The following is a 21,279-nucleotide window of genomic DNA, read 5'->3' as shown; positions in this document are numbered from 1 at the left end:
TACTCTCTATCTCCTCTTCCTCCTCCTTCTTCCTTCACTACTTGTGCGAGTTGACGCAGACCTGTGCCCAGACGCACCGATTTTCTATTTAGTTGCTTGCTTTTCTTTTCCCTTCTGCATCTCTGAGGGCTGAGTAGAGAGAGAGGAAGAAAGCGGGCGGGCGACAGGGGAGACTGTGTGTGTGAGAGCGAGTCCCTGTGCGCGGAAGACCGGTTTCCCTGATGCGATGCGGGCTGCGCTGCGGGTGATGAAGCAGGCCGGGGAGGAGGGGGAGGAGGTGGAGACGCAGTCCTTTCCGTTGACGCTCCATTCAGCGGTCGTTGAGGAGCCATTCGTGCAGGCCCTCATTCTGGAGAACGAGGCGATGCTCCTGGAAATCACCCTCCTGCGGCGATCCTGCCGGGGTCACGCGGAGGCGTGTCGCCAACGGGCGCAGGCCGCGGAAACGGCGGCGCGGCAGCTGCTGGCCGCGTCGGAGGCGGAAGCACGCCTCGAGCTGTGCGTGGCGTGGCAGGCGCGTCTCTTGGGCGGGCTGCGCGCCACGCTGGAGGAGGCGGAGGGGCTGCGGAAGGAAAACGCCGCCCTGCAGCAGGTCATGGTGAACGTGCAGAGGAAGCTCGGGGCGCCGGAAGCGCACTCGCCTCCCGTCGTGTCGGAGGGAGACGTAACACCGGCGCGTGTCATTACAGCCGTCGATTGTGGAAGCAAACTGCACGCAAAGTATAACGTTCCGCTTATCAATAGAGCCGATTCCAACTCACCACGGGTGCCGTTTTGCCGCTCACGGAAGCGTGGGCGCGACAGTGGCGATGGTTGGCTTTCCTCCCCGGCGGAGACGACCCCGGCGGAGCGGGGCGTAGGCCAGCAACGCACATAACGTGGCGGAGTTCTTTAGACTTGCGATGTTCACCTGCAAAAGATGGTGCGCCTGTGGTGCATTTTCTCTGCATGCCTGAAAGGGCTTAACACGAGAGGGCGCGGGCTTGTCGTGCTGTCTCTCCTTCCTTGCCCATCCGCACATGTAGATGCAGATACATCTACCCAAATCTACATGTAGTCATACACGCCACTTGTGATCGCCCCTGCGCATTTGCACGACTCTCATTTGCCCTCTCCTCTTCAAGTCTCTGCACACGCTTGCAAAAGAAATAAAGTGGAAAAATTTAAGTTTACGCCGGGGGGAGGGACGACGCAAGAAATACAAAGAAAGATATGCGGGGGTGGATTTTTTCTTCAGTCGCTTCCTTGACAGGAACAAAGCCTGGGCGGTCGCCGGGGCGCCGACGGAGAAGGGGCTGCTTGCTGTGGATGGCACTCGCCATCATCTTATACTTCGCGTTCGTGCTGCTGCTGCTGATGCGAGAAACAGTTCCTGCGAAGACGCAGCCGGCACTCGTTGATCAGCGCGCGTTGGTTTTCACCACTGGGGCCATGGAGGAAAAGACGGGCCAACAACTTCTTGCGCAGCAGAGTGTCTTTCTGCATCCCGCGAATGGGGGCCAGCTGCGCCGGGTGGTAGCTTGGGTGTATCAGAACCCCGCGGCTGGCGGCTTATACACCGTCAGCGGGTTCCTGACACGCCTGTACAACGCGACCTCTGTGGAGAGGAGTGGTGGCCGCATGGCGCCGCAGGAGTTACTTGCGTACTACAATCAAAGCGGTACGTACAGCGAGGCGCGGGTGCGCTTCCTTGACGGCATCGTTGACTTGGACCAGCGGGCCCTGCGGCAGGCCGTGCACGGCAACGCTGTGGATGAGATGCTGCTGCTCGTGTTTAATGACTGGGACCACAATGCCGACAAGTACATTGCCGTGCTGCATGGCTTGTCGACGCTCCTGCAGACCACGGAGGGCAGCTCTGCACCCGACCTCCCGGACTCCTTGCACGCTGCTCTGAAAGAGAATAATATCAGCATGTCGCAATTCGCGTCGCCTCGTCCTGAGGCCTTTGCAGACGCATTACGGTTGGGTGAAACACACTGGCAGCAGGCGGGTCAGTCGAGCCGCCTGTTTTTTAGTTGGCCCCAAAAAAAGTCGACAGGAAAGCCGGTACAAATCATTGCCGCCATCCGGAGGGCGGACTTCGATGCTGACGACTTCCTTGGCGCCGAAACGCTGTCGCTGGTGCTTCAGTCGCCCGGCGTCTTCTTCTGTTCAAAGGGCATGTCATATATTGTCGACTACGCCGGCCCCCCAGACGTGAGAGAGCTGGCGAAGTTTGTCGCCGCCAACACCATCTCGCATCTGCAGCTGAAATCGGCGGCGGAGCTGCGCTCGGTGCTTCAGCAGTTCGATGCACTGGCGCTCATCGTGAGCAGGGAGGCGGGCGGCACTGCGCCGGCCTCTGACTCGCCGCTGCGGGAAATTCTCTTCAACGACACGCTGGACACCCGCTTCCGGCTCAGGGCCGCACTGCCAACTTTTTTCCTGCAGGAGGAGCAGCTGGCCGGCCCCGACGACGTCAGGTGGGACGAGCTGAGGGTCGTCGCCTCGCAGCGACTGGAGCCGAAGAGTGTGCAGTTCATGGCATCACTCCAAAAGGATAGTCTGCCGCCTGACTTCGTCGAGCGGCTCCACCTGTTGCCCGCCTCGGCCGACGCGCGGCTCATTGTGCTTGACAGGGCGCAGCTGACCGCCGAGGGGGGGCGGGGGGCGCGGCTCGCTGACTTCTCCGCCAGCGTTCTCTACTTCCCCGCGCCCAGCGGCAGGACGGACCACCGCATGTGGAGCAGCACCTTCGGGGCGCGACTCGTCGACTTTGTGGAGGACGCAGCGGACCGCCTGACATCGCCTGCACCGGTCACCGGAAAGAGCATGCAGAGTGTGTACGAGCAACACTTCCGCGTCTCCCTGCGGGAGCGGGCGGCGGGCGTGCGGGAGCGCCCCTTCGCCGCCGACGGCGCGCCTGGCGGTTCGGCGCCGCCGCGTCCGAAGGGGTATGAACCGCGTCTGTTGGCGGTGGTGGTCCTGCCCCCGGCCGACGCCAGGGGAGACAACGCCTGTGAGAGGGCCGTCTTTCACGCGGCCCACGCCAGCCCTCAAAGCGAAGGCATTCGCTTTGCAACCGCTGCCGCCGATGTGTCCTCGGACCTCGTGGAGGAGCTGCGCTTCGCGGTGTGGCGCCGCTCCGAGGGCAAGGCGGCAAGCGTCTGCGAGGTCTACGTCTTCCACCCGGACGGCAAGGTAGATGCGCTGGGCGTGGATCCGCAGGAGCTGCACTCGCCCAAGGATGGCTGGTTAAGGCTCCTCCTCCGCGGCACTCGGGAGCAGCACTGGGGCGTCCTCGCCGTCTCCCACCCTTTACAGGACGAGTACCTCCTCGCACTGATGGAGCTTCACAAACACATGCATGCCGTGAAGTCTCCTGGCCCGCAGTCCGAATTCCGCACCTCGTTGTACGGCACCGCCGACGGCTTTGCTCCGTGGTTCTTGTGGCTGCCTCCGCTCGAGACGGTCCCAATTCTCGTTCACGTGCAGAAGAATAGCGTGGCGGAGGAGGTGAGCTCGCCACCGCTGGAGGACGCCACGGGCGGGGTATCGGAGGTCACGCTTTTGCTGCTGCATGATAGTTCGTGCGGAATGACCGTGAATCACTTGAAGGCGTTTCGGCTGCTCGCCACGTGCTACGAATCGGCAACGCCGCCCGTGTCACTTGCGCTGGTGGAGTACGACCTCTCTTCCGGCTTCGTCATGCCGGAGCTTGGCGCCTGGCGAGCCCGCTCAATCGGCAAGAATACTGAGCAGACGCAGCATGCGGGGGTCTACTCGCGTCTCAAGCCGCTTCTGCGGGACCCCAAGCGCCTGCAGCCCCCACAACTCTTTGCATTAAACCGGACGCACGTCATAAGTACGATTAGCACCTCCCGCTACTACAGTTCCTCCCGCTACTACAGCTCCTCCAGTGATAGCGGACGGCTGGAGGCGCACAACGGCTACGTGCGAACTCTTCTTCGCCTCGCGAGTCACGCGGACCCCCTGCTGGTCCCCGACACCCTCTCTAGGTGTATGCGGCAGTCACTGCTGCTGGAGGCGCAACGCCGAAGCCAATACCGCCCTCGCACGCAGCATATGCCCTGAGGATGATACATATATGTATATGTATATATCACTCTCCTCCCTCACTCACCCACTCTCTCTCTCTCTCTCTGAGGGTGTATGTGGGTGCGTGTGGGGAAGCAGGTAGAGGGGGGAAAAGTATATATTTGGCGAAAGGATTGGAACGAGAAAGTTAATAAATAAATATAAATATATATACTGCTTAGGCAGGATAAAAAGGAAGATGTTTTTTTTATAGATGTTATTCTTCCCTCTTCAGTGTTACTATTGTGCCTGTTAAACAGAAGGTTGCGCGCTGGCGCTGAAACTCATCTGGGCTTTTCTTGGAGTTTCGGAATGTTTCTTCCCCAAATTTATTTGACAGCCGGCAATCTTTGCGCGATGCACGTAATGCACTCCAGCGAATGAAGTCCTCATATGCCTGGCTTCTGTGTTGTGTGCACTTCAATGCGTGTTTGCGTTTTTTTGTGAGCCACCCTGCACAACGAAACGTATATTAGCAAGTCAAGGTGCATGGCTCTCCGTTTTTTATTAGCTTGCGTGTGGTCCTGCTGTTGTTTTCCTTTGTTTTTTTTTGCTTTTTTGCACACCTTACACACAGCATTGGGGCCCCAGTTTAGGCAGGGCGGTGGTGCAGTTAGAGAACTGCAGGGATACACAACGTTTTTTTTTCTTCGTTACCCTTTGACGCTGTTGATGTTCTCATCGCTTGTGCATGTGAAGCAGGACGAGTGGGGGGCGGCCGCCGCGCACAGTGGGCCCCGTGCTTCTTCACCTTCGCTCTCTCTCTCTCTCTCTGCGCCCGCGGCCAGTCGGGGGAAGGGGGTGCGGGATGGAGTGAAGGGAAAGCGACGGCGGTGGGCAAACGTAATCGTAAACGGCACCGGCGCTGTGTGCCCCTTTCTGGTAATGACGTTGCCTTTCTCCTCCTTTTTCTTTTTTTATATTTTCTCTGCCTACACCGGCCACAGGGGCGAGACACAGGAATGGGGACAAAGACATCGGAGGCGGGTGAGGCGAAGTGGGAGGTGAACGCCCCACCGGACTCGCCGTTCATCACGGACCCCGCCTTGGCGGAGGGCCTCGCCATCCCGATGGAGTACGTGCGGCGCATGGAGGAGGCGCAGCGCCTGTACGCGGTGCACGACGCCGAGCAGCAGGCAGTGGCCTACGCCTACAGGCGGGCCGCGTGGACGGTGGGGGTTCAGTGCGGCTGGCTCGGCATTGGTGTCTGGCTGACGGTGCGGGGGTACAGATACGCCGACCCCGTCCAGTCATTTGTGAGCGGATTCACGTCCAACCGCGTCCTGTGCCGCGCCTTCACCCCAGTTGCGATGCTGGGGCTGACGATCACAACATTGACAGCCTTGCAGATGCCGTTTGACGTGCGCGTGACACTTGCGGCGAGAAATGCGCTGGGACTGGAGGATATGCGGAAGGTGGAGGCTCTGAAGGAGCGTGCGACGGCGTTTCGCGAGGGCAAGGCAATAGTAGACCGGCTGAAGGAGGAAGAGCGCCGAGCGTTTGAGGTCGGCATGGAAGCGGCACAGCAGCCGCCAAAATGACCGGTGCTGTTTGACTGCTTTTTTTTGTTTTGTTTAGTTTTGTGTGTGTGTGTGTGTGTGTTCTCTCCACCATTCCATTGTTTTTGGACCTTGCCCTGAGTAGAAGGAGGTGGCGTAGGAGAAAGATGGCGATAGTACTAGTTGTGTGGCGTGCGTTGCCCCTGTTTTCGGTCTGCTGCTGAAGGCGGCAGGCAGACACACACACACACGCACGCGCGCGCGCAACAGCTGCCCTTTTGTTTTGTTCCCCCTGTTTTTGGGCTTGTTCTCTTTGTGTTTTACTTCCTTCTTTCTTCTCAGCTCCTCCTGTGGTATTGCCCGGCCTTGCATAAGCCGTTGCTTGCGGGCATATCCCGTTTTTTTTTATTGCCGGAGACCTTTTTGCTCCTCCGGGGGGAAGCGGCGTTGGCGAGAAGCGGCGGTGAAAGGGGAAAACAGCGGGCGTGTGCAGCCCGCACCGCAGGGGACGAGAGATGCTGCGCGCCTTCCTCATGGGGGTCGTGGTGCCTCTTCTTTGGCTCCTCCTGCTCGCCGGCGCTGCGGACGGGCGCAGGCTGCCGCCGGAGCCGGCGGCTCCTCAGAGCGATTTCAATGGCGGGGGCCACGCCGCCGCAACGTTTCTCCGCTGGGCGCAATCCGTGAGTTATTTTGTGGAGACGCTTTTTGGGCTCTGTGGGGACGCAGGCCGTGCTCGACAAGCTGACCCACCGCTTGCGCGCTGAGAAGGAGGGCGTCGTGGCGAGGGAGATTCGGGCCCCGCGCAGCGCGATGATTCAGCAGGTGCCAGAGGTCGAATTCTTCGACGCACACCCCGTGGCAATGCACTACGTGCCGCCCCCAAAAAGAAAGCTGGCGCCCCGCACCTGCTGGTCCGGCTACCTGGCGGTGCCCTTCAACACCACCTTCTCATGTGGGGGCGCGCTAACAACGGCGGTGGCGTACAACGCGATGACGGACTCACAACGGGAGAACTGCATCTACAACCGTGCGGTGGAGGAGGTTTGCCTCTGCCCAGTCGGCACAGTTTGGGTGAAAAGGCGTCTCGGAGAAGACTGGGTGTGCCTTCCACGTCTACTGCTCGTCTCAACTCGTTTGGAGGAGAAGTTTATGTGCCGGGACCCCGACGGCGAGGCGCTTGGCCTCCGCAGCAGCCGCAACCCGAGTGACTTCTGCCTCCACGTCCAGCGGGACGCGACGCTTTCCCTTGACCTTAATGTGAGCTTCCGGTGGATGGAGAACGACGAGCTAGCAAGCTTCCAGGCTTCGGCTGGCAACTTGCTTCTCTTTGGGAACCTACAGTACGATGAGATCTACATCACGGTGCGGCGAGGCGTGTTTGGCTTCCCCGACTCACTGGCGCGGTCTGCCAGACTGTTTGAATTTGTTGTTAAGCCCGATCCGCTAAACATGCATGCCTTTGGCGTCGTCGAGGGCCACCCGCTGCAGCGGGACGGCTACTTTGAGCACGTCGTGTACCCGTTTAGTGATATGGCGCTGCTGCACGACGCGCAGGTGCTTCAGAGGTTGTCGGGAGGCGGTGCCATAAACACATTCTTCAGTGGGGAGCGCAACTTCACCCTGCAGCACATTGAGAGAAATTTGAGTCTGCTGAGTAGTGCTTACGTCACCAGCAACATGATGTACATGGAGATTGGCTTTTGCGGCTCCGCCCTCCCCTTCGGAGGCCGCCACGCGCGTCTCTGGATGACGTTCGAGCAGCTCCCGCCCGTGGAGGAGACGTACAAGTACGACCAGCCGCTAAGCTCGCCGGTCATCGCCGGCATCGTTTTCGCCTGCGGGGTGGTTGTGGGCGGCCTGTTGGCGGTGGGGTGGCACTGCTGCCATCAGCGGGAGGACGTCGACGATCGGCTGGTGCTCAACACCCAATCGGAGGAGGACCAACGAATCAAGAAGACGCAGTGAACGTCACCACCACCACCACCATCACCCCGCATTTTTCTTTTCTCCTGCTTCCGCCCGCCTCAAATGCAGCGCCGCATCTTCGCCGTTGTTGTTGTTTTTTTTTCTTCGTTTTTTTTCTTTTCTTTTATTGCTTCTGATCCTGCGTGCAGTCGACACGGAGTATATATATATACATAGAGAGAGAGCTAGGCAAGCCACCGCCGCATTGCTGTGCCCCTCGTCAAACGTGCATGTGAGGGAAAGACAGAGAGAGAGAGGATGCGGCTGAAACCGTGAGGCGGCAGATGTGGCGGCATGTACCCGCCTCTACCCATAATATATATATATATATATACCTCACTGCTACTACCCACCCCGGCGTGCTCGTCTGCGTGGCTGAGTTGCAGCTTCCCTAATTTGTCCTTGGGTGCCTCACCTGTGTGCATGTGTGTGTGTGTGTGTGTGTGTGTGCCTCGCTCTCTCTCTCTCTCTCTGTGTCGCGTCTGCTGCCTCGTTGCCGGCGTGCATCCGATGCGCCTTCTTCTTCCTCCTCCGCTCCCTTGCCTGCCGCTCGGCTGCCCTGCGCGTGGCACGAGAAGATCGCAGCACGCAGAAGGCACGTGAAAAAGCAGCGAAGAGGGCGAAGAAAGGCAACAACAACAACAACAACAACAAAAGCAACAAAGAGGTATAAGTCACTTAAAGGATAAGCAACAGCAACAGGGGAAAAGAAGGGGTGTGACGTAAAACCCGACAACCTCTTCGGCGGCTTTCTATTCTATTCTCTTGTTATCTTCTGGCGTTCGGCCGACGTAAGAGAGCGTCTGAGTTGTATCCCACGCGACACCGCGACAGGCAAAGGAAAGCAAGCGGCAGCAAGAAGTTACGGCAATGGCGGACTGCATGGATAGCTGCGCCCTTGTACCCCCGCAGTACCCGCGACGGGGTCTGCAGGAGGCGGAAAACCATCGCTCCGTGGCCGCACTGTACGAACTCGTCGAGAACGCCATCGCCACCGCGGAGAACTACGTGGCGTACACGCAAGGACGCCTGGTCGCGCTCTCCGCCCGTGGCTCCGACCTCCTCGCGGCCTCGGCAGAGATGAAGGAGCGCTACAAGCACGAGGCCCCATGCGGCTGGACAGAGGAGAAGCTCATGCAGCACTGCCAACAGGAGGTGACCGTGGAGGAGCTGGCCGACATCATCTCGCGCCCGCCGCTCGATGTTGCGGGGGTTCGAAGCGTTTTGCTCACCCTGCAGGAGGCCAAGGCGGAGCTCCCACGTGGTCGCTTCCTGCTGATGCGGGAGAACCTCTCCGCGCTGAAGCCGCACCAGCCTCCCGACATGACGCGTGACCTTGCCGATATATGCGGGGCACTGTACGAGGTCCAGCACGTTGACCTCATGGCGGAGCTGCGCGAGGAGCTGTCGGAGCTCGACAAGGGACGGCAAAAGACGCAGGAAAAGCTTGACGAGGCCATCAGTGTTTATGAGCGCGCCCTGGCCAAGGGTGACGTGGTGGAGGTGGAGCGCGCCCACCGGCAGTTGATTGCCGCACGCTACGAGGTGGTGGACGCGTGTGCGAAGCTGATGCAGCAGATTATTGGGGGTGACATGTCCGCCCAGGAGAACAGCTTCGCTGCCGAACTCGACGCCCTGCAGCGCGACGCAGAGGAGGGAATTGGACGCTTTAAGGATGCCCTTCAAGAACGACGCCAGGCCCTCCGCGACGACCTTCGCAACTGTGATCAGAAGCGGATGGAGGAGGACGGCAACCACCAGAGATGCACGGAGGCCTACAACGCGACGGAGAAGGAGCTGGACGCGCAACTTGGACAAATCGTGCAACAGAAGCAAAAATTGGTGGAGGAGCTGCGTCAAAAGGCGCGGGAGTTGCAGGAACTTATGGTGAAGCAGAAGGAGATGGCCGAGGCTCAGGTGCGGGCCAAGCGGGCGGAGGAGGAGCGCCTGACTGCGTACAATGAGTTTGTTAACATGGAGGAGCAGCAGAAACATCGCCTGCTTCGTTGCCTCGACTACTTTGACCGCATCGACCCAGTCATCCCGGAGCTGCAGTCGTACGTGGAAGACATGGTCGCCCGCATGCCGCGGCAGAGCCTACGCGAGACGCTCAACAAACTCAACGACACCGAGGCCGAGGTCTTTATGGCCGCGTACGGGGCGTTCGTCTCGTGCTGCGGTGAGCTGACGGTGAAGAAGATGCACCGCCTCGACACCCTGGAGCGGCAGGCCCGCCTCGTGGAGCACAACCGCAACTCCGCAATGGAGAGCCTCGACCCAAACATGAGCAACTACCGCGTGGAGCTGGAGAACCTCATCGAGCAGATGAAGGGGGTTTCCGGCGTGATCAACGCCCTCAATGCGACGCAGGACGCCGGAGAGCAGCTGTTTCAAAGCGTTGAGGAGGGTGTGCTGGCGAAGTACGAGCGCGCCGGGACCCCCTTCGTGCACCCACTGCAGGAGTACGGCATCAAGTCGGTGGAGGAGCGCGGCCGCTTCGTCAACCGCTCCATGCGCTACGTCGAGGACGAGGAGCGGAAGGTGCTGGAGAAGAAGAATGTGCTGAACCGCATGCGGCAGGCCGTCGAGGAAGACGAGGCGGCCACCGAATCCGCGCTGCGCAACGCGCCCGCCGCACCGGAGTACTGAGCAGGGGCAGTGTGAGCGCACGTCTGGAGCACGTTTCGAAACGCCGAGAACGTGAGTCGCTGGGAGGGAGCATTTGTTTCCGAGTCCGTAGGCTAAAATGTCCCACTCCCGCATTATACGCGTGTGTGCGTGCGGGAGAGAGAGAGCGCGCGCGAGCTTCTTGGAGTGGGGCGTGGGTGATGTGTGCCCGCAGGCAAAGCAGCCAAATGAGCAATCAAAAAGCTGCGGGATGTATGTAAACTACAACGTCGCACCAAGAAGTTTTTCCGTGGAAATTGTAGGTGGGCTCCACTGAAATGTAGCAGAGAAGGGGGGAGGGAGGGAAGAAAAGGGGAGATGCCGGAGTGCGGGCGAGCGTCGTGGAATGGAGGAGGGAGAATGGAAGGCAGGCGCGGTGCGTCTCTTTCAGTGACAGATTTTTGTTTTTGTTTCTCTCCTGTCTTCCTCTGTGTGTGTCCTCAGTTGCCTTTATTGGGGGCCGGTTGCAGCGAGGACGCGCGGCCGCACACTGACGCACGCAATGGCCTCTCAGCCTATCCACAACTTTTCCTTCCACCCACCCACCCACCCTACCTTTTTTTTTTCTTTCGCTGTTGTTCTCACTGCCATGTCATATTATTTCCTTTTTTTCTAAACCCGTTTTTTTTTTAACTTTCTCTCTTTCTTTCCTTTTTTTTTGTCGTTGATTTATTTACGCGCGATTACTGTCGCTTTTATTGTGTGCGTGTGTGTTTGTTTGTCTGTGCCCACAGCAGTGGCGGCTCTTCAAGTGGTGCGCGCGACTACAACGACCTTCGCCACATGATACGTGTTTGATGTATTACAAGAGCAAAGGAATTTCTCCCCCTGTGCGTGCGTGCGTGTGCGTGTCGGTGCGGCGGCTGCGGCTGTTGCTGTTTTTTTTTTTTGCTTGCCTGCTTCTGCTCACGTGTGTCATGCCACGCATGCCGTCCTCCCTCCCCCTTTCCTCGTTTCCTCGCACGCAAACATGCGCAACAACGATGCATGTGCGTGCGTGAACCGCTGCGCAGGGCTTTTTAACTAAAAGAAAGAAAAAAACGGTGCGGCGCGCGCGGGGGGGCAGTGCGGCGCGGCATGAAGTACCTCCTGCTGCTCGGGCGGCTGCCCGGCGAGGGTCTCTGGGCCACGGCGGAGAGCTACAGCGGGCTTGTGGCGGAGGTTACAGAGGCGTTCGGAGACGACTACAACCCAATCTTCAAGTACCAGCTTCCATGCAACCCAAAAACGATCGGCCTCCCGAATGGCACGTGCCACATCATCATTGACGACGAGGACGATTTTCAAATATGGAAGAATGGCTGCGTCCCCGTGGCGCACCATCGCGATCCGCTGGACGACATTTACCACCCGCCCACGCCACTCACCACAAAGTTGTATTTGTTTAGAAAAGATGTAAATGCCTTCTCGGCGTCCGCAGTGAGGGGGTCCGGCGGAACGAGCCGCCAGGTGGCAGTGGGGAGTCATCTTGAGCGACCTAGCCCTGAAGTACTGCACGCGGAGCACGATGCGGTGAAGGTGCCGCTCTACTCATTGCTTTCGCCACTCCTTCTAGTGAAGCTCGGCGTGCGTGTGGCACTTCGTCACAGCAACGCGGCAGAAGCCATTTTGCTCAGTAGACGCTCCGTGGCTGGGGCGGGCGAGGGCCACTGGGGGTGGATGGTGCGCAAGGCCCAGTCTGCGTGGGGCGTGCTTCGCCCCTCCTTCCGCTACTTGGACCTTGACCACGGCGTCACGGCAATAAACATATTTAACGTGCGGGACTACACGTTTTGGAGCCGCAGCGTGGGCCGCGAGAGGGTGGAGCTGGTTGTGCTGGAACACGTGTATCGCGACGCGGCCCACGCCTCCTGCCCCTCAAGCCTGCTGGCGGCGGGGGGCGCTCCCCGCACAATCGCCGCCCCTCGGGAGGACGGCGGTCGCAAGGACGGGCGTGGCTACACCGTGGCCGTGGAGGCGACCGTCCGCGGGGTACATTGCGGGTTGTACGGCCCCCCGTTCACCACCGATGCACGGATTCCGCTTAAGCCTTCCGCCTCCGGCGCCGAGGCGGAGGCAGAGAGTTCACTAGAGCATCACCAAAACCTCGTTGCCGCCCTCGTTCGTAGTGGGATTTTCTGAGCTCACTTGGGTGACCTCGTTTGTCATGGGGTTTTCTACAGAAACCCTTGGATGCATGTATATACGCCTGCTCGCATGCGAAATATGTATGGAACACTTAGATTCAGACCAGCTGAACCTGTTTTTTTTTGTTTTTGTTGTCGTTGCCATTTTGTTTTTCTCTTTTTATCTTTTTTTTATCTTCCCCCCACCCCTTGTTAAGGGAGCTACCCCCGTTCTTGGGCGTATGTGCGTGTGTTTTGTCTGTTTTGGAGTTCGTTTGTCGAACCCACAGCCGTGCTGTGTGGTGTTGTCTCCCAGCTGGTGGGTTGGCAGGGGCGTACACATGGCCTTCTCCTCCCCCTCCTTCTTCTCTGCTGCGATGCCTCAAGGAGACAGAGAAAAAAGTGTAGAGCGAAGCATGCGGTTCAAGGCACTGTCAACAGTGTGAGTGTAGGGCGCCTAATGCGTTTCGGCTGCAGGGGCGCCTGGACGTGCGTTGGATGCCTTCAGCTGTGTGCGGTGATGGGACTGCGTTGATTTTGGCGGTCCTCGCTCCTACTGGGTTCTTTCCAAAAAAGCACACCGTCCACGCGCGGCCCGCTACGATGCCTGTGCCTGCGGTGAATTGCTGCTTCAATGACGACTGCCTCCTGCACCGCAGCTTCCTCCATTTTCTCTCCTCTCCTTGCAAAAGGGTCTCAGGGGCGGCGGGACCACTAGGGGGTCGGGGTGTAGTGGAGGACACTTTTTTGTTTCCCTCTTGGGAGCTGCTGCCCCGGGATATATATATATATATATACTCTGGGTTGCCGCAATGGAGCAAGCTGGGCAGCGGCGGTTGCCAACTGACCCCAAAGCCACTTGCTTTGCGCTGAAGGTGGCGGGGTGGCTGCTGCCCGACGTTCGCCGGCACCTCTTCCTCCTGCTCTGGATCTGCGGCGTACCCATACACGTGCGGTATGTGGCGCACCTGCTTCGTATCTCCGCCGTCCCGCTGGAGATGGCGATGACGCTGACGGAGGGAGACCCAGCCAACCCCGCGGCGACGGAGGCGCATGCGTCGCCTGTTCCGCCGGATGAATCGTTACTGCGGAAGGTGGCGCTGGACGTTTTGTTTACGCAGGTGGCGGCTGACTGCCGCGCGGCAAACGCGCAGGTGCGGCGGGCGTCTCTCTCCAGCGCGGCGTGGTCGGAGGTGCGAAGTTTGTCGTACCGCGTGGACGGGGCTGGTGTCACGCGGGTTGTCGCGCAGGACGCAACTGCAAAGGGCGAGGTGTTGGCGCTGCTGCCGGCGGCCGCCGCCGCCTCGTTGGGAGAGCTGGAGGCGACGTACTTCACAGCCATTGATCAGGCCCGGCTGTTCCGGGAGCAGTACGCCGCTCCCCCGGCTCGCAGTCGCGCAGACTGGGAGGGAGCCAGCAGGACGCACCCCGCGAGGGGGCAGCCTGGCGGCCGTCACGACACCCAACTCGAGGCAGGTGTCGCTGCGGATGTTATTCTTGTTGACAGCGGAGACGACGCCCACTCGCTGCAGCAGCCTGCCATTGTGATACTTTCCGACGACGACGGTGGTCGCAGCCGCAGTTGTTCTTCTCATCCTCCCGCAAAGCGGCGACGGAAGTCCTCTTCGGAGGCCGTCTACGAAGTGGTGGAGTGATGCGTTTGCTTCCCCACTGTGTGCACGTTTTTGATGCGGTTTTGCATGCCCGTTTTTTTTTGTGTGTGTGTGTTTTGGCAATGTTTGGCTTATCCTTGCCCGACACACTTTTTTGTTTTTTCTCTCTCTGCGTGCTCTTCCAGCAAAAGGCCTCTTGCGGGTGTTACTGGGAGTGGGGGTGCCTCTCCGTAGCTTCCCCTGCTTTACGCCCAAATGTCACTGCGAGACCTGTTCGGTGCGCTGGGAGAAATGCCGATTACCAGCGGTCTCCGCTCCGCCGTGGAACGCCTGCTGGGACCGCTGGAGGGCGGAGAGGAGGTTGCCGGCGCTTCCACCACCACCGCGCAGCAGCGCGCTGCTGCGCGGGAGTTCGCCAAGAACACGGTGTTCCTCAACCTCTACGACATCACGGAGGTGAACGATGTGCTGTACCACGCCGGGCTCGGCGTCCACCACACCGGAGTGGAGGTGTACGGCATGGAGTTTGCCTTTGGCCGGTGCCCAGAGGGCACGGGGGTGTTTCAGGTGACCCCCAAGCTCACGCCCCCGCACATCTTCCGCGAGCAGCTCGTTCTTGGCGAGACGCGGCTCACGCGGGAGCAGGTGCTTGCCCTGGCGAAGGAGTTTAAGGAGAACGGCCGCCAGTGGTCCGGCCGCGCGTACCACCTGGTGAGGAACAACTGCAACCACTTCTCCGAGGCGTTCGCTGGTCGACTGTTGCCCCCCGAGGTGCGAGCAGCGCAGCAGGCGCAACGCGGGCTGGAGGTGTACGACGATGGCCGACGGGAGGAAGTCACGCTGCCGAGTGGGCAGACGGTGCCCCTGCCGCCGCTGATGCCGCGCTGGATCAACCGCCTGGCGCGCAATGCGGATCGCTTTTTGCCGTCGGAGGTCGTTGAACGGATGGATGCGATGGATCGCACGGGGCAGGGGGTGAGCCCCGACGTGTGATGCCGCGCCCTCCCAATTTGCATTTCTACACGCAACCCAGCCAGCCACGAGCAACAACAAGGAATGGGACGTGTGTGTGTGTGCGTGTGCGTGCGTGTGTGTTTGTGTGTGTGTGTGTGTGTGTGTGTGGAGGCTGCGCGGGAGGGCTCCGTGGAGAAGTTGCGCTCGTGCGCATGCGTGCCTGCGCACCGCGTCGCCGCGGCGGGGTGGAGTTTGTCTCGCTGCGTCTTCTCTTCCTTTTTCGGTTTCTGTCTAGTGTACCGCCGCAGGGGTGGGGAGAGAGCGAGGGGAGGATGCCGGCGAAGAAGGGCAAAGCAAAGGACTCCGTGGAGGACAACACGCCGCCGGGAATTTTAAGGGCGTGCGTCGAGTACTGCGACTCCGCCAACACACCCGTGTGGCATCGAATGGGCCACCTCTCCTACGTGCACCCCAGGAGTGGGCTGCTGTACGTTGTGGGCGGCTGCGACGCGAAGGCGCTGCCGCAGGCGATAAAGGCCTCGCCGTACGAGACGAAACTGGACTCAATGCCCTTCGCGGAATGGTGGGACGCAGGCACGCGCGTGTGGGGCGGCGGCGGCGGCGGCGGCGGCGGCAGCAGCGCGAGTTCGCGGCCGCAAACCCCGCAAGTAGTGGCGGTGCCGAGATCGCCCATCCTCGTACAGAAGCGGCAGAACGATGCGGAGAAGGGGGAGGAGGGAGAGGAGCGCAGGAACTCCACGAGTGTGATTGTGGGTGCGGCGGCCTGCGCGTCTGCCGTCCCGCTCTACCCCTTGCAGGTGCCGGACGGGTTCTCGTGGCCTACACTGGCGGCAACAGTGGTGCACTGGGAGCCGACACGAAAGGAGGATCGTGTCGTCGCCGCAACAACCGGCCCAATTGATAGTATACTAACGCCAAGTGAGGCCGTGAAGGCAGTTGGTGAAGCCGCGTCCGACGCGGACGGTACGGACGGAGCGGCGCTATCTGACGCTCCCGAGGTACGCGAGCACCCTGTGATTCTATTTGTGGGTGGCTGGAAGGGAAACTGCCGCAGTATTCACACTGTGGGCGTGGACATGGATAGGGGGACGCCCCTGCAGATTCGTGGGGGAATGCCCGCGGTTTCCCTGCCCTCGACGTGTTTGACTGGTAGCGCGGTGAACGATTGCGTGTATGTCTTCGGTGGCAACACCGGCGGTGCCACGGGCGCCTCGTCCATCATGCGAACGCTCGACCTCACCAGCCGCAAGTGGGGCGAGCGGACGGGGGAGGAGGCACCCAACAGCCTCCCGCTGCCCCGCTCCTCCCACGTTGCCGGAGTGCTACTGAACCGCTACATCGTGATTCACGGGGGACGGCGACTGGCTTCGGCCCCAGCAGGGACCCCCGCAAAGGGCAGGAAGTCTATCCAAAAGGCGCCGCAGCCAATCGAGAAATTGGGTCTAGACTTTTGCAATGATGTCGCCGTGTACGATCTGGAAAAGAAACGCTGGGCGGCAACAGCCCTACCTGTGGGTTCGCTGGGCCCACCGCCGAGGTACGGGCATGCGGCCTGCGTGTTAAGTCCCACGGAGCTCCTTCTTCACGGCGGTATTGGCGTGGATGGGAGCGTCTTGTCCGACGCCTGGATCCTGCGTCTGCTGGAAAGGAATGAGGCCAATGTATATATTGCCTGGGTGAAGCTGGCGCCCCCGGAGGCGGACGCGGTACCGTTTCCAAGCCGCTGCCACCACTCCCTGGCGGCCGCCGGCAGGCGCGTTTTCATCACCGGCGGGGTCTGCCAAAAGGAAAAGGTGGAGGATATCTGCATTATGGACGTTGAGCCGCTCAAACAAATGGTCCCCCTGCGGGCGGAGGGGCGTAGGCGCACCGCGACTCCAAACGACGCCCGACGCACACCTGCGTAGGTGAGTGTGTGCGCTTGCACGTGTGTGTCTGTGTGTTTGGGGCGGGTTCTCGCAGATGTCTATAATATATCCGCATTCATCCTCGCTGGACGCGGGGTGCATGGGTGCACCCTGCGAGTCTCACGGCACCAGTTTTGCTTGCGTGGCACCCTAAATGTAAAGTCACGACGCGCTACGGCCCGGGGCCCACGGCCTGTGGCTCTGCGGCCAGGAAGGAAGCACCAACTGGGCGCACAACACGGTCGTGCCGCTTGTCTGTTCTTTACCTTTTGGCCCATCTGTTGCCCACGCCACCGCTGCCGCAAACAGATGCCTTTCCTTTTGCATTGCACCTGCTGCTTTCCCGCGGCCTCCCTTCTTGCTCCTTCCCAACCTCTGAGGATCAAAACAAGGCGAAGAAGAGAAGCAGGGAAACGCAAAGGCTGTGTGTGTGTGAGAGAGAGAGAGAGTGAGTGAGTGAAGAACAACGACACATCTGTGCCGGTGAGACGCACGAGGGCGCTAGACACACACAGACAGACAAACATATATAAATACATAGGTGGAATAGGTGCATATCTGCCTCCCCCTTCACCGCTAGCTACAAATGAGCGCAGTCACGGCAGACGGATCAGCGTCGCAGAAAACAAGTGGCGCCGAGACGCAGTCCAAAACGAACACCATGAGTGTCGTGGAGTGCGACGGCGCGGAGAAGTCGATATTGTCGTTCCGGAAAGGCGATGGGACCTCCGCAGAAGCGCCTGAGGCCACCACGCAAGCCACGGCGCAAAAGTTGCCCATGACGGAGGAAGGTGTGGATGCGGATTCGAACGCGGATGCGGATGCGGAGGCAGGGAGGGAGGGGGAGGCAAGGGAGGATCTCGCTGCCGCGTCCCAAAAACGATATGCGAAGGATGAAAACGTGCTGTACGGCGTCCCGCGCAAGCGCACGAAAATCTCGTGGAAGTGCGGCATGTGCGGCTACCACGTCCTTGCCATGGACCAGGAGGGCAGGCCGCTGCCACTCTCCGTGTCCTCCTTCGGTGAGGTGCTGCCGATGACCTGCCCACGATGCCTGCTAGAGCACACCAGCTGGGAACAGGCGGTGCCGTTTGACGAGTACGGCGATCACGCAAACATTCGCTCCAAACTCTCGAATAATTACGCCCGCACGACAGGCAACGCAGGGGCGGAGATGCGGGACGTAACCCCCGTCCACACCACAAGAGCAACAGGCGTCGCGGGAAGCAGTCCCGAAATTCCCCCCATTTTGCAGGAGATCGGGCGTAAGCTGCAACAAGATGCTGCGGGGCATATGCCCATGCAACCGGATCCAAAACCGCGCGGACGTCGCATGGCGTATTATTGTAGAAAATGCAACAGACAGCTCCTGCGCATTGACCCCTACGGCGAGCTCGTCCCGCTTGCCCGTGATAAGGACGGCTCGGTGCTGCCTATTGTCTGCCCTGGATGTAAAGTAGAACACAATGAGTGGGATGTGAGGTCGTTCACCGTCACACTATAAGGACTCACCTTGCATCTGCGCCCCCCTCTCTTTCTATTTCCCCGCTACTGTCCGTATGTATGCCTGCTTGTGTGTACATGTGCTTTCTCGGTGTGCGTAGCCTGGCATAAGTGAACTTTGGTCAGTGTTGATTGGTGTTGTTGTTGTTGTTTTTGCTTCCGTCCTTCTTCCTGTTTTACTTATCCTTCTCGTTTGCCGCCACGCATTGTTGGCACTCGCCTCCCTTCCAGTGAAGGTAGCAGCCAGGGATTTAATGGATGGCGACGTGTTTTTGGCCTTCCTCCCCGGGGCGGCGCACGGCCTCACAACGGTGGCACTGGGGCACCCGCTCGACACCGCCAAGACCCGCATGCAAGCGTTAGGCCCGAGAGCCAGCAGCTCTTTCCTCGTCACCATGTGGAACATGGCACGTGCAGAGGGGGTGCAGAGTCTCTACCGCGGTGTCACCCCACCGCTGGTGATGTCAGCGACGAAGCGCAGTTTACAGTTCGCCGTGTGGGACGCGCTTCGGAAGTCGGACGTCCAACACGCCGCGCCGGCGGGAACTTCCTCCTCGTGCGGTGGGAGTATATTCCCTCACCTGGTTGCATGGGCGCGGGCGTCACCGTTTCTCTCAGGGGCGGTTGCAGGTGGCTTGGGGACCTTCATTGGTTGCCCGATGCACGTCATAAAGATTCAAACCCAGTTTCTCACCCACCACGTGACGAGGAATGCCTGGACCTGTGCGCTTGACATCTACCGCGACGAGGGCTTTTCTGGATACTACCGCGGGTTTCGCTACCATATGGTGAAGGACGTCTTATTTGCCGGCAGCTACTTGGGCTTCTACGACGGAATTAAGCGGTGGCTGCGTGACTTCAACGCGGCGTCCGCCCACACGAAGTGGGGTCCGCGCGTGGCCGCCATCGTAGGCGGCTCCGGGGAGCGTTCGAGGAGCCAACTGGCCTTCCTTGCCGGCAGCACCTCCTCCATGCTCACGTGGGCCCTGCTGTACCCGCTAGACACCATCAAGACCATTGTGCAGGCCCGCAAAGTTGGCCTCCTGCAGGTGGTGACTATCTTTAGGCAGCAGCGGGGCGCCATGTACCGTGGACTGGGGGCCTCGCTCGTGAGGGCGGGTCCTGTGAGCGGTGCGGCGATGGTGGTGTACGAACTGGCGAAGAGCAAGGCGGAGCAGCTGCTGCTGCACAAACAAACACGCGCAACGACGGGTGCGGGCGGAAGCGTCCGGTTGTAAAAAAAAAAAACACCTACCCCCCCACCAAAAAAAAAAGACATAAAAGCAAATTACCCAACATAAGATGAGAGTGTAGGCTTTGCTGGCTGGTGGCGTGTTTGAACGCCCTCCCACACATTGCACTTCCTTACTGCTTGCATTGGAGTCGACGCTGGGAAAGTGTGTTTGTTCTTAACTTTGCAATCGCCCCTGTTTTTTGCTTCCGACGCAAGTCACTGCGAGAGTGGCGGTTGCGTGCGCCGGCGTGACTGCCGGCCAGCCCACGGTTTGTTGTTGCGGTTGTAGTTTCTCGGTTTTCCCCCTCCAGCTGTCCCCATTCCTCTTCTGCTGCGCCTAAATTTTGGCTGCTGCTGCTTCCCACACGCAGCAATAGATACATGCATGGCGCCTGTGCGTGTGTGGAGGGGAGGAGAGGCGGGCCGGCGGTAAGGATCTAAGGGGGGGGGGAGGCGGATGAAGCAGTGGAGGCGCAGCGGGTGAGGGGGAACGAGTACTTCACACTGGGCGACTACGCGGCAGCCCTCGAGGCGTATGAGCAGGGAGTGAAGCTCGCCGCTGCGTCCGCCTCCGCCTCCGCCCTTGGCAGCCACTCCACGCCCGAAACGGCCGACGAGAGAGAGAAGCAGCGCCATAAGCATTGGGCGGTCGTTGTTAAGCTTCACGGGAACGCGTGCAGTTGTCTTTGGGCGCAGCGCAGGTAAGAGGCGTGTTGCCAGCGCGCGCACGAGGCTCTGCGAACGCATCCGCTTGTGGCGAATGCGTATGGATTCATTGACATGTGCCTGTCGCAGGCCCCAGCATCAGAGGTGCCGCGTCTGCTTCTCTGCCACGGCGAACACGCTACCGTGACCAGTCGGTACTGGGAGGCGTACCGTCACATGGCACGGGCGCTTCGCATTGACGCCTCGCTGAGTGCGTCGCTGCAACCGCACCTTTCAGCCGCCGTCGCCGCGATGGATGCGATGCGTCGCCCAACAACGACGACGATCACGGCGGTGGAGGTGCGACCGGCGCTTCCCGTCGAGGCGGCGGCGCAGGTCGGCGTGTTCGCGGCGGACGACATGGCGCCCTCCGCCGTGGTCGTGCACGAGCGCGCCTTCGCGGTTGGGTACCACGGCATTGGCGGGGACGGGCCGCCGCCGCTCTGCGTGGCGTATGCCGCGAGTTACCGCGAGCGACACGCACGCTACGAGTGCGACCCTTTGCGGCTGCTCGCCGGCCTCGCCTCGGCCTTCCACGCGGGTATTGCGCTGGTGATGCACGTCGTCACGAAATGGAGCGGCTACAAGACGCAGGTGGCGGGGCACGAGGCCCCGGCGAGGTTGGCGCGGAACGCAAACGTCCCTGCCGACGCATACGACGGGCTTCGCGTCGACTTGGAGGGGCGGTGTGCGCCGTGCCACTACCTCTCGCAACTCTTCAAGAAGGGGCCGAAGCACCCGCATTGCCACGCTTCCGTGGCCCAGTACGCCTGCACCTCTCGCACGGCGGAAGCACGGAACGCGCCGCCGCTGCCATGGCTCACCATGTCGCACGTGGAGCTGCAGCGGCATGGCGCACACTACCGGCGACCGTCCTGACTCCGGTCAGATGGACCAAGTGAAAAGTACATGACATGCTAAACGAAAAAAAAACTCAACAACACCAATAAATGACGGAGAAGATGGCGTGCTGTTTGACGTTCTCTCTCCCTCTCTCTCTCTCTCTCTCTCTACTACCTCGTTGTT

General features: G+C 60.2%; 12 protein-coding genes across 12 annotated transcripts, besides 21 other annotated features; all 12 read left to right on the top strand.

Annotated features, from left to right (window-relative positions):
- Positions 1–226: 226 nt before the first annotated feature.
- Tco025E_01712 (uncharacterized protein) lies at positions 227–877 on the top strand (the record flags this gene model as incomplete). Its single annotated transcript, XM_029368649.1, has 1 exon — positions 227–877. The coding sequence occupies one exon, from the start codon at positions 227–229 to the stop codon at positions 875–877; it is 651 nt and encodes a 216-aa protein (XP_029231289.1).
- Positions 878–1,308: 431 nt separating this feature from the next.
- On the top strand, positions 1,309–4,077 carry Tco025E_01711 (uncharacterized protein; the record flags this gene model as incomplete). Its single annotated transcript, XM_029368648.1, has 1 exon — positions 1,309–4,077. One exon carries the CDS (start codon positions 1,309–1,311, stop codon positions 4,075–4,077), a length of 2,769 nt encoding a protein of 922 aa, XP_029231288.1.
- Positions 4,078–4,082: 5 nt separating this feature from the next.
- Positions 4,083–4,106: a microsatellite.
- Positions 4,106–4,147: a sequence feature (GA-rich).
- Positions 4,148–4,833: 686 nt separating this feature from the next.
- Positions 4,834–4,854: a microsatellite.
- A 188-nt stretch (positions 4,855–5,042) lies between these two features.
- Positions 5,043–5,621, top strand: Tco025E_01710 (uncharacterized protein; the record flags this gene model as incomplete). Its single annotated transcript, XM_029368647.1, has 1 exon — positions 5,043–5,621. The coding sequence occupies one exon, from the start codon at positions 5,043–5,045 to the stop codon at positions 5,619–5,621; it is 579 nt and encodes a 192-aa protein (XP_029231287.1).
- Positions 5,622–5,628: 7 nt separating this feature from the next.
- Positions 5,629–5,661: a microsatellite.
- Positions 5,662–5,682: a microsatellite.
- A 126-nt stretch (positions 5,683–5,808) lies between these two features.
- Positions 5,809–5,845: a microsatellite.
- A 544-nt stretch (positions 5,846–6,389) lies between these two features.
- Positions 6,390–7,544, top strand: Tco025E_01709 (uncharacterized protein; the record flags this gene model as incomplete). The annotated part of the gene is made up of 1 exon (XM_029368646.1): positions 6,390–7,544. The coding sequence occupies one exon, from the start codon at positions 6,390–6,392 to the stop codon at positions 7,542–7,544; it is 1,155 nt and encodes a 384-aa protein (XP_029231286.1).
- A 4-nt stretch (positions 7,545–7,548) lies between these two features.
- Positions 7,549–7,570: a microsatellite.
- A 65-nt stretch (positions 7,571–7,635) lies between these two features.
- Positions 7,636–7,673: a sequence feature (GA-rich).
- A 183-nt stretch (positions 7,674–7,856) lies between these two features.
- Positions 7,857–7,878: a microsatellite.
- Positions 7,879–7,968: 90 nt separating this feature from the next.
- Positions 7,969–7,994: a microsatellite.
- A 1-nt stretch (position 7,995) lies between these two features.
- Positions 7,996–8,017: a microsatellite.
- Positions 8,018–8,174: 157 nt separating this feature from the next.
- Positions 8,175–8,207: a microsatellite.
- Positions 8,208–8,414: 207 nt separating this feature from the next.
- Tco025E_01708 (paraflagellar rod component) lies at positions 8,415–10,193 on the top strand (the record flags this gene model as incomplete). The annotated part of the gene is made up of 1 exon (XM_029368645.1): positions 8,415–10,193. One exon carries the CDS (start codon positions 8,415–8,417, stop codon positions 10,191–10,193), a length of 1,779 nt encoding a protein of 592 aa, XP_029231285.1.
- Positions 10,194–10,832: 639 nt separating this feature from the next.
- Positions 10,833–10,871: a sequence feature (GA-rich).
- A 170-nt stretch (positions 10,872–11,041) lies between these two features.
- Positions 11,042–11,079: a microsatellite.
- Positions 11,080–11,288: 209 nt separating this feature from the next.
- On the top strand, positions 11,289–12,332 carry Tco025E_01707 (uncharacterized protein; the record flags this gene model as incomplete). Its single annotated transcript, XM_029368644.1, has 1 exon — positions 11,289–12,332. The coding sequence occupies one exon, from the start codon at positions 11,289–11,291 to the stop codon at positions 12,330–12,332; it is 1,044 nt and encodes a 347-aa protein (XP_029231284.1).
- Positions 12,333–12,453: 121 nt separating this feature from the next.
- Positions 12,454–12,510: a sequence feature (GA-rich).
- Positions 12,511–13,094: 584 nt separating this feature from the next.
- Positions 13,095–13,113: a microsatellite.
- A 15-nt stretch (positions 13,114–13,128) lies between these two features.
- Positions 13,129–13,971, top strand: Tco025E_01706 (uncharacterized protein; the record flags this gene model as incomplete). The annotated part of the gene is made up of 1 exon (XM_029368643.1): positions 13,129–13,971. One exon carries the CDS (start codon positions 13,129–13,131, stop codon positions 13,969–13,971), a length of 843 nt encoding a protein of 280 aa, XP_029231283.1.
- Positions 13,972–14,184: 213 nt separating this feature from the next.
- Positions 14,185–14,922, top strand: Tco025E_01705 (uncharacterized protein; the record flags this gene model as incomplete). Its single annotated transcript, XM_029368642.1, has 1 exon — positions 14,185–14,922. The coding sequence occupies one exon, from the start codon at positions 14,185–14,187 to the stop codon at positions 14,920–14,922; it is 738 nt and encodes a 245-aa protein (XP_029231282.1).
- A 70-nt stretch (positions 14,923–14,992) lies between these two features.
- Positions 14,993–15,051: a microsatellite.
- A 164-nt stretch (positions 15,052–15,215) lies between these two features.
- Tco025E_01704 (uncharacterized protein) lies at positions 15,216–16,811 on the top strand (the record flags this gene model as incomplete). The annotated part of the gene is made up of 1 exon (XM_029368641.1): positions 15,216–16,811. One exon carries the CDS (start codon positions 15,216–15,218, stop codon positions 16,809–16,811), a length of 1,596 nt encoding a protein of 531 aa, XP_029231281.1.
- Positions 16,812–16,850: a microsatellite.
- Positions 16,851–17,235: 385 nt separating this feature from the next.
- Positions 17,236–17,274: a microsatellite.
- Positions 17,275–17,397: 123 nt separating this feature from the next.
- Positions 17,398–18,315, top strand: Tco025E_01703 (uncharacterized protein; the record flags this gene model as incomplete). Its single annotated transcript, XM_029368640.1, has 1 exon — positions 17,398–18,315. The coding sequence occupies one exon, from the start codon at positions 17,398–17,400 to the stop codon at positions 18,313–18,315; it is 918 nt and encodes a 305-aa protein (XP_029231280.1).
- Positions 18,316–18,440: 125 nt separating this feature from the next.
- Positions 18,441–18,470: a microsatellite.
- A 98-nt stretch (positions 18,471–18,568) lies between these two features.
- Positions 18,569–19,552, top strand: Tco025E_01702 (mitochondrial carrier protein; the record flags this gene model as incomplete). Its single annotated transcript, XM_029368639.1, has 1 exon — positions 18,569–19,552. The coding sequence occupies one exon, from the start codon at positions 18,569–18,571 to the stop codon at positions 19,550–19,552; it is 984 nt and encodes a 327-aa protein (XP_029231279.1).
- Positions 19,553–20,328: 776 nt separating this feature from the next.
- Tco025E_01701 (uncharacterized protein) lies at positions 20,329–21,132 on the top strand (the record flags this gene model as incomplete). Its single annotated transcript, XM_029368638.1, has 1 exon — positions 20,329–21,132. One exon carries the CDS (start codon positions 20,329–20,331, stop codon positions 21,130–21,132), a length of 804 nt encoding a protein of 267 aa, XP_029231278.1.
- Positions 21,133–21,234: 102 nt separating this feature from the next.
- Positions 21,235–21,265: a microsatellite.
- Positions 21,266–21,279: the final 14 nt, after the last annotated feature.

This window comes from Trypanosoma conorhini (genome assembly GCF_003719485.1).
Source record: "Trypanosoma conorhini strain 025E chromosome Unknown Tco_14.4_contig_00059, whole genome shotgun sequence".
NCBI classification, from domain to species: domain Eukaryota; phylum Euglenozoa; class Kinetoplastea; order Trypanosomatida; family Trypanosomatidae; genus Trypanosoma; species Trypanosoma conorhini.
The sequence above is the reverse complement of the archived record's forward strand: the minus strand, read 5'-3'. Positions and strand labels throughout refer to the sequence as shown.